Source organism: Alligator sinensis, unplaced genomic scaffold (genome assembly GCF_000455745.1).
Source record: "Alligator sinensis unplaced genomic scaffold, ASM45574v1 scaffold97_1, whole genome shotgun sequence".
Lineage (NCBI taxonomy): Eukaryota > Metazoa > Chordata > Crocodylia > Alligatoridae > Alligator > Alligator sinensis.
In genome coordinates, this window is record NW_005841921.1 from 2,069,578 (window position 1) to 2,078,456 (window position 8,879).

At 44.5% G+C, this 8,879-nt stretch overlaps 1 protein-coding gene across 1 annotated transcript in view; it reads right to left on the bottom strand.

The window, feature by feature from the left end:
* The window catches only part of PLA2G15 (phospholipase A2 group XV), a 40,030-nt gene that overhangs the window by 7,971 nt on the left and 23,180 nt on the right, over positions 1–8,879 (bottom strand). The window contains exons 4-6 of the mRNA XM_025198438.1: positions 8,362–8,480; positions 5,706–5,804; positions 2,979–3,203 (exon numbers count right to left, since the gene is read on the bottom strand). Of these exons, the coding sequence (XP_025054223.1) occupies positions 2,979–3,203; positions 5,706–5,804; positions 8,362–8,480 (443 nt within the window). The remainder of the gene's footprint in view (positions 1–2,978; positions 3,204–5,705; positions 5,805–8,361; positions 8,481–8,879) is intronic.

Consider the following 8,879-nt stretch of genomic DNA (forward strand, 5'->3'; position numbering starts at 1 on the left):
GTGGCTCTCCTCTGCACTCTCTCAAGCTTCTCCACATCCTTTTTGAATTGTGGAGCCTGAAAATGGATGCAGTACTCCAGCTGCGGCCTCACCAAGGCTGAATACAATGGGAGAATGGTGTCCTGGGATTTGCTTGAGAAGCATCTATGGATGCAAGCCAGCATTTTGGTCATTTTACTAGCTGCAGCATCACAGATGGCTCATGTTCATCTTGTGGTCAATCATGACCCCCAAGTCCATCTAGTCTGTAATGCTAGCCAGTGTAGCAGTGCCGAGCCTATAAGTATGCTGAGGGTTTTTCTTCCCAAGGTGAAGAACCTTGCATTTTTCAGTGTTGAACACCATCAGGTTCTCATCCGCCCATTTCCTGAGCCTGTCAAGGTCTGCCTGGATCGCCCTCCTGTCCTCAGGTGTGTACACTTTATCCCAAAGTTTAGTGTTGTTGGCAAACTTGGCCAGTCTGCTTCTAATATCAATGTCCACATCATTAATGAAGAAGATGTTGAATAGTATAGGCCCAAGGACAGAGCCTTGAGGGACCCCACTGGTCACAGAACATGATGATGGACTTCCATCAACCACCACCCTCTAGGTTCGACCACAGAGCTAATTCCCCAGCCAGCGGATCATGGTGAAGCTGAAGCTGCAGTTGGCCAGTTTTGCTAAGAGGTGATCATGGGAGACCAGATCAAAGGCTTTTTTAAAGTCAAGATATATGACATCAATCTCTTCTCCCTTGTCCTGGTTTGCTCCCTGCAGGTCTGAGGATTGAGAGGTGTAAAGAGGTAATGGGCAAAGGGGAGGAGATTGGCACTGTCTAGCAAGGAAAGACCAGAAGTTAGTGAGGAAGAAAGCCTAGATATGGAGCTAAGACTTAAAGGCTGCATTCCTTTAGTTGTTCCTGAGATGGATCTGAGGAAATGTAGTGTCAGAAGAAAACCACAACTGTCCACCCAAGAGGCTGTAACAGGGAGCTTGGGTAGAGGAAAGACATTACACAAATAATCTACGGTAGTGTATTGGAACTAGAAAAACTAGCCAGGAGGAGGGTGAGAGATCACAACTAAAAGACAAGAATGGGGAAAGGAGGAGGAGGAGGAGGAAGAGGAGAATTGGAATGCAGGGGAACTGGGAAAGAAAAAGCAGATGGGGAACACCTGGAACAGGAAATGCTACACACTGACCCTAGGACTGGCTGGACACAACCTGAAGCAGAGATAAGCAGCATGAAGGGTGAACAGAGCTTGAGCAAGCAAGGAAAAGTTTGCATCTGTAGTGAAGGAGTCTGGCGTGTCATACCAGACCTCACCTCCTGCAAAAGCTGGAAAGCGAAAAAAGTGAATGAAACAGATGCAAAAACAAAACAAAACAAAAAAACCAAAACACAAAGTAACTTCATCCCTTAGCAACTAAATTCTATTTTCACCTGCACAAGAAGAGTTGCTGTATAATGCTATTGAAATAACTTAAGCCACACATGGTCACAGATTGTGTTCCTCATTTTGTGGCTGCCTTATCTTGGAACCTGAATCTACATGTACTCTACAGAAATACATGTGCAGAACAGGAGTCACTAGGAGCTTTGCTTTGTACTTATGGAAGTGCTATAAAAATGCCAAGATCTATAAAAACAGTTCCTAATCATACCAACTTGGCATTCAAAAACTGATGGCTACTTCTAGCCTTTAACCTTATGCCTCAGCTGTCTATCTGCAAAATGGTGATAAAAATACTTTCATCTGGGAGTTGGACTAGTAAATTCATTTGTACCCATTCAACACCAACTAAAACTGTGAGCAACACTGAAAAGATGAGTAGAAAATAATTTTTTTTTTTTTTAAATGTCTCATGCCTATTCATACTACACCACAGACTGAAGAATGAGGATAAAAGAAAGGTCAGAATCCTGTTGCATATTATGCACCCAAATATCAGTTTCAAACCTGCAGCTGCCTGTTTTGGCACTTAGTTTGCAATCCTATTCCATATACAAGGCGTCCATATGGCCATTGTGCTGCACAATAGGCTGTGCTCTGGCCAGGCAAGTACATGGTTCCATACAATGAACCTGGGAGAACACAGGTCCCAAAACTAACTGAGCAGGCAAAAACCCTCGACTGCTACACATTGTTCTAGTAACTGTATTTTAAATTTCAGAGATGGCTATATTTTAGAAGAAGTTGAAAGTATGCCTATGCAAGGAAAAAAAAAAAATGCAGCTGCTTGTACATGCAGTCAGCCACTCTGGGATAGGAGGTGCTGTAAGTAATTATTGCAACAGGCAAGAAACAATACATAGTAAGTATGGGAAGATCCTATGCCAATACTAACTCTGTTCATTTCCTGCTACTTGGTATACCATCCAAAAATGCTTTGATGTCCATCTTAGCTCCTCTACATTATCTCATTACTACCAGTCATAAGTTTTAGAGAATCTCTCTCTAACTTGGTGTGTCTTGCTCAACTAATTGCCAATAGCTTTGTTTCTGCCACCACTTAGGTTTCTCAGATGTTAAGAACTCTCATGTCTGAAGATGTTGAATTTTAACCCCCAAGCCAGCTATCATGACATTTGCGTGAGGCAGCTTCTGAATTCTCTGGATTCAGAGTCAGTTTTGCTTTTCTAAAAATCAGAGAGTAAATCAGACAGATGTAAGGAAAAAGGAAATGGATATGCTGGAAATTTACTATTGGTTCAACATGAAGTAAACTGAAGTGCAGCTGCTCCGAGAAAGAAAAAAATTAAGTGAAAGGATGAGAAACTCCTCATCAAGAGACACAAAACAGTTGTAGTTTTTAATGGAAAAAATCCACACACAAGAAAGATGGAGCTTGAAATCGATATGGCTGTCACGTGGGCAGAATGCGGTTTTTTATTTGAAAGTTCAGGACATGTCAATCTACCGCCTCTAAGGTTATTGTTAACAATAGCACCTTTAATATCTTATGGCTCTTCAGTTTAAATTCAGCATACATACCTGAAGCCAGCACTCGGAGGGTTTTAGCCACACCTCCCCATGGGGCACCTAGCGACACATAATCCTTTATGTGCTTGTCTTTCCATTCTTGAGTCTGGTGATTGAGGAAGTACAGCGTGTACATATTACCCATACTGTGAGCAATTAACACCACAGGACTTCCATACTGTTCATACATAGACTCTATCATCTTCCGAAGGGCAACAAAATAGTCTCCATTCTCATCTAGAAACAGCAATAGACAGGCAGTTTATGTAGAATAGTCAAATTAAGTGGATTTACAAAATGCTAGCTTTCCATATACTTGTTGGGGTTTTTTTAAATGCTAGAAGTCAAATAAGCAGGTTCATATAAAAAAAAAAAGTATGGGTGCACCAAAAGAGATTTTGGGGACCGATACCAACAGTCAATATTTAAGGAGGTATATCAGCCCATACCGATCTGATATCTGATACAGCTGCCAACAGCTGTTAAATCTGCTGTGGTGGAAGGGTGGGGGGGCACAGCGGGGCAGATCAACATGTCTTGTGGTGAGGGAGGGGGCACGGGCAGGCGCTGCCCAGCCAGGGTGGTGGGTTGGGACATGGACTGGAGGCGCAGCTCATGGGGTATGGGTGGTTCCTACCTCTGCTTGTACCCTGGGATGGTGGTGGTGGGGGGTGCTTTTCTTGCCAGGGGCTCGGTTCGATGCAGGCTCTGACAGCACTGGAAGGAGGCTGCAGCCACCCCAAGTTTCACCACTGCTCTGCTCCAAACCCCGCACCACCACCTACTGCAGCCCCAGCTGAACACCCTAACTCCACCCAGGCACCAGGAGAAGCCAGGGCTACAGTGGGCAGTGAGCAGTGGTGTGGGTCTGGGAGCAGAGCTGCGACAAAATTTAGGGTGGCTGCAGCCTCCTTCCAGTGCTGCTGGAGCCCACTCTGAGCCTGGCCCCAGAGAGAAGAGCCCCACACAGTAGTGACTCCAGCTCCACCCCGCAGCTGCATCCCAGCCTGCACCATGCAGATCTGGCAAGAACCAGCAGGAGCCGCTCCTGCTCCACAAGCTGTGCCTGCATCCTGAGACTTTCCCCCCCACCCCAGCAGGGCAGCACCTGCCCCCTCTCTCACCACAGGACATGTTGATCTGCTCCCCCCACTTCCAACTTGCCAGCTGGAGGCAGCTCTCCACACTGTCAGCTTTGCTCTGTGCTGCACTGCGGCTGCGCACAGCAAAGGCATTTAATCAGCCAAATTATTGGCCCCATCAGGCCAATATAAACAATTCTCTTCATATCGGTACCGATCTGATATCGGACCGATGTATGGGACACATCTAAAAAAAATGCCGTGTTATCATCAGATGCCAGGGTGTTTGCCTATGAAGGACTTGAACTCTGTGGTTTGGTCACAAGCTCAGATGAAAGACACTAATAAATATGTACTACTACATATATATATTAAAGGGTAGGAGTTTCTCAAAGCACCTGACTGATAAAACCAATTCCCCCCCCCAAATGGCAAGATTCCCATCAACTTTAATTAGACCAATGCTGAATACTTTCAAAAGATCAGTGTTGTTCTTCAAAAAACCAAGCATGTTAGAAGCTTCAGGGAAACTTTAAAGTAGACCCTGAAGTCAGTCCCCCCTGCTTGCCACGCTGGGCAATGTTTAGTGTTTGCTGCTGCTGCCTGCCCGGAGCTTGTGCACTGGGCAGCACAGGGGCGGTGGTGGCAAACACTGCCCAGTGCAGCAAGCGGGGGGACTGCAGCTGCCACCTCCACGTGCAGCCCCAATGGCCAAGCCCAGAGCTGGTACAGGGCCCAGGCTGGCAGCGGGGGCAGGTTACAAGCTGGTGCTGAGCATGGGGGGGGGAGGGGGGGAGAAAAAAAAAAAGTGGCCCCTCGCTCACTCCGTGCTGCAGCCATTCCCAGCTCACGTGGGGCTGCCTGTGCCTGTTCAGGACAGCCCTGCACGGGCTGCGAGTGGCTGCAGCAGGCAGCGCCAGCCACAGGGCAGGCAAGGGGCTGCTTTTCCCCTGCGGTCCTCCCCTGCCCTTCCCCCCCCTTACCCGAGTTTCTGGCACGGTGCAACCACATGGTCCAGGGCCATGCTGCTGCAGGAGCCTGCCAGGGATTCCCCTGGGTCCTACTGCCCCCATCTCCTGCCATTTTTGACAGGACCCAAGGACAAATAAATATTAATTTTCTAAATTTTTTATGGGCCCCACAGGCCATATTTTGCCCACCCCTGATGAAGAGAATATCCTTTATCCATGCTATAGACAAGAGATGGAAAAAGTGAGACTACAGTGTAATTAAGAGTACAAGGGTCTGACATTCTTGCACAGATAGTGAGAAATGTATAGGTTTGGACATTGCCCCTCAGCCCTGAATTAAGGACACTACATAAAAGAAGTCTATTTTTCAGGACCCAATCCAAAGCAATTCTATGGTACAAGTTCCACTTGGGGTGGCACTAGGATTTTGAGGACTAGGCTTTAAGATTGTCCAAATTAATTAATAGCAACAGAAAGTCTGAAACTTCACTGAAATTTGGGGGCTTTGCTGGAGTTAGGAATTCGTGTGAAATTACACATGGAGATTTTCCTTGTACTGGGACCCTAAGAACAGTTCTGATCATGACCAAGGTCTGACATGAAATCTGAAGGGGAAAAGGAGTCCTGAACAAAAGAGTCTGCCAAGGACAAAAGATATTTTATTTAGACAGTGAAGTCTCACTTACTTGGTGCCTTCCGCCAGTCATAAGGAGCTCCTCTTACATCTTCGTCTCTCTGGTAGCCCCAATCTACCAGACTCTGCACCAGTGTGTAAAAGTAAGTACCTGCAGACAAAACAAAACAACAAAAACAAAAAACAAAACACCACAGGAGAGAGAAAAAAAAAAGTGAATGAAAAAAAAAAAAAAAAAAACTTACTAACAAAGTAGCCACCATACAGGTTTAAAAAATCAGTGGGCACATCTACAGGAGACACTACTGCACAGTGGTTACTGCACTTACTTAGTACTTGTATAATCAAGTACTAAATAAATGCACAGTAACCAGAGTTAGTGTGCGGTAGTGCTAGGAAACCCCTTTTATGTGATGCTATTGCACAGTAGCCTAATAAAATACCATGCACTAGTGTATTAGCACTATTGGTGCTATGACATGCTACTGTGCAGTATTATTCAGCTACTATGCAGTCAACACCTCATACAGACACGCCCAGTGAGGCTGAAATTTAACCCTAAAGTAAGTTACTCTGCCAACATACATAGAGTTTAATTAATTGTAATAATCCTTTAAACGCAATAAAGGGTCATCTGTATTAGGCAAAATGAAAGATTCATGTTAGGCACCCAGCAGAAATACAAGGAAACTTAATTCTTTGCTAAAATTAGCTAAATTATTGCAAGAAATGTTACCACATTCTCCCTCCCCCCCCCCCACCACTCCACATCTTCCTTCATTTTGTACATCCTGCCCTCTTCTCCCAGATTTACCTCAATAAGGAAACATCTCTAATGACTGTATACACTAGAGTTTTAACTGGCCGTTAACCTAAGGCAAACTTGAGGTAACTGACAATTAAGGCTTTTCCTGCTCCAGTTCACCTGTTTGTGTGCTTTGCCCTATGGCAAAATTCTAGGAACTGTTGTGAAACTAGACTTATTTCTGTCAGAGGATCAGGAACTTTAATCTACTTCAGCACTTTGCATTCACACAATGCTTTATAACAACAAAAAATGGACAGTATTTGCAGACTGGTATCACATGATAAAGGCAAGTGGCATTTTACTTTAACTGATTAGTGAAGTTATAGCCTAAGCAAATATTGCAACAAAAGTAGCAACCTTGAGCTACATGGCCAACTGTTAGAGCAATTAAAAGACTTCAGATAAGCTTTGTTGCTTCAAACCGTAGTCAAAATGGGATTAATGTTAATTTAAAAAAAAAAAAAAAAAAAAAAAAAAAAAAAAAAAAAAATCAGTATATAAAGTTCATTTCCTTACATAATATTATATATTAATTGCCAACTACTAAAGTAACTAGAATACCTATTTAAATATATGTCCTTTGCCAAAGAGAGAGAATGAATTATTCATAGTATATTACATCCATTCAAGAGAAACAGCTCATTTGGAGGAAAACGAACCATCCAGCAAAAAAACCCAAATGCACTATAAATGATTTAGCAGCCAATTGTGTTTGATGGTGCAACCTGCAACCCATAGCTGCCAATCACCCAGAGAGGCTCCTCTCACCTAGTCAGTTTGTCTGAAAGTACACAATAAATTCTGGCCTAGAACTCTAAATATACCCCATTTAGGATCAAGTATGTTACATGTTCAAATTATCTGCCATGAAGTACATACATTCTATCATGAAAAGTCCAGTGTGTTTTCTATGAGAGATTTTCTGTAACACTGCAAGGAAAAAGCCTCAATATTCTCTCCTTTTAACAAGGAAAAGGAACTAAAAGCAGTAGTATCAATCTCCCAAATTCACTGAGTAGTTATTACTGAAATCCAAGGGCTACCTAGCCCAGAGCTCAGCCAAAGCCAGGAGAAGGAATCTTCTTTATTTGTCAAGTCCTAACTGTGAACTTCCTGCTCATCTCAGACCATCTCCTAGAGCAGGGGTGCTCAACCTTTTTGTTCCCGAGGACTGGCCTGGCTCCCCAGCCCAGGACTGCTGCTTGGGGAGGGGGAGGGGGCAGCTGTGAATCGGGGCAACTGCCCCAGGCCCTGCACTTGAGGGGCCCCACAGAGCCAGGTGGAGCAGCTGCAGTGACTCTGCACTGCTGCCAGCTTCATGTCCGGCCGCTCAGCACCCCTTCCCCCCCGCCACCAGATCTGCCACCAGCTTCCTTGTGTCCGGGGCAGGTCCCTGCACAGACCGATTTGCCCTGGGCCCTGCACAGGTTGTCTCTGCCCCAGCCCCACCCGCACAGCCCTGGGTGCAGCAAGTGGGGCTCAGTAACAGGGCGTCCTGGAGCTCCACTCACCTGAACAGCAGCAGCAGCAGTGTGAAGCCTCACCTATCCACCTGCAGCACCACCTGGTTGAGAACCACTGTCCTAGAGCAGTCTTTGGAATGACTATTCAAGCCTCAGAGAATGTTAATTCCAAGTAAAAATAAGTAGTGCCCAACTCTACTTGCCTAATTTACAAAGTTGAACAGAAAGCACTTGAATTCAACATGCCACATACCAAGTGCACATGAAACATGACTGACTGCTGGTAAACTCGTGTCATACAAAACAAAGCCACAACTAAGCATGAACTATCCCACTTCAACCAGTTACTGTCACCTCTCTCAGATTTCAGTAAGGAATTTTAAACTGAAATTGCATTATAGAAATGTGTTGTACATCTGTAACAGTGAACTACATACCAACATTTCTTTTACTAGGATCAAGGAACTCCAAGGCAAATGTCTGCCCAAACCCTGGAACTCTGACATCCACTCCATCTGGTGGCTCTGTGATCTTATTTGTCCGATTGTATATCAGCCTGGAAGGAAAGAAAGACAAATATAAAACATGCTGTCTTACTACATGGCAGCTCTCAAATAAAATGGGGCTTTGTTTGTTGAATGATTTTAAGAGCTATTACTTACAAGAAAATAACGTTCGTCAGACACTTACAAGGGCACTTTCATGCTAAAGTGCCTACATGCAGTGCAAACAGCTCTCTTATACTATTCTACCTGATTTAGGAAAACAAATAAAGCCTGTTTTCAGTGTGTAGAAATGGAATATGTTGTCAAAGGGTAGACTTGAACCTTATGGAGAGAATGTGAGCTGCCTCTCATAGTTCTTGGAGGGAAACTTGTTATGAATTTGTGACAGGCTGACACGTGCTTGAACTTAGATACTGCAGTATCAGAATACTGTTGCTAAAAAGGGGAAA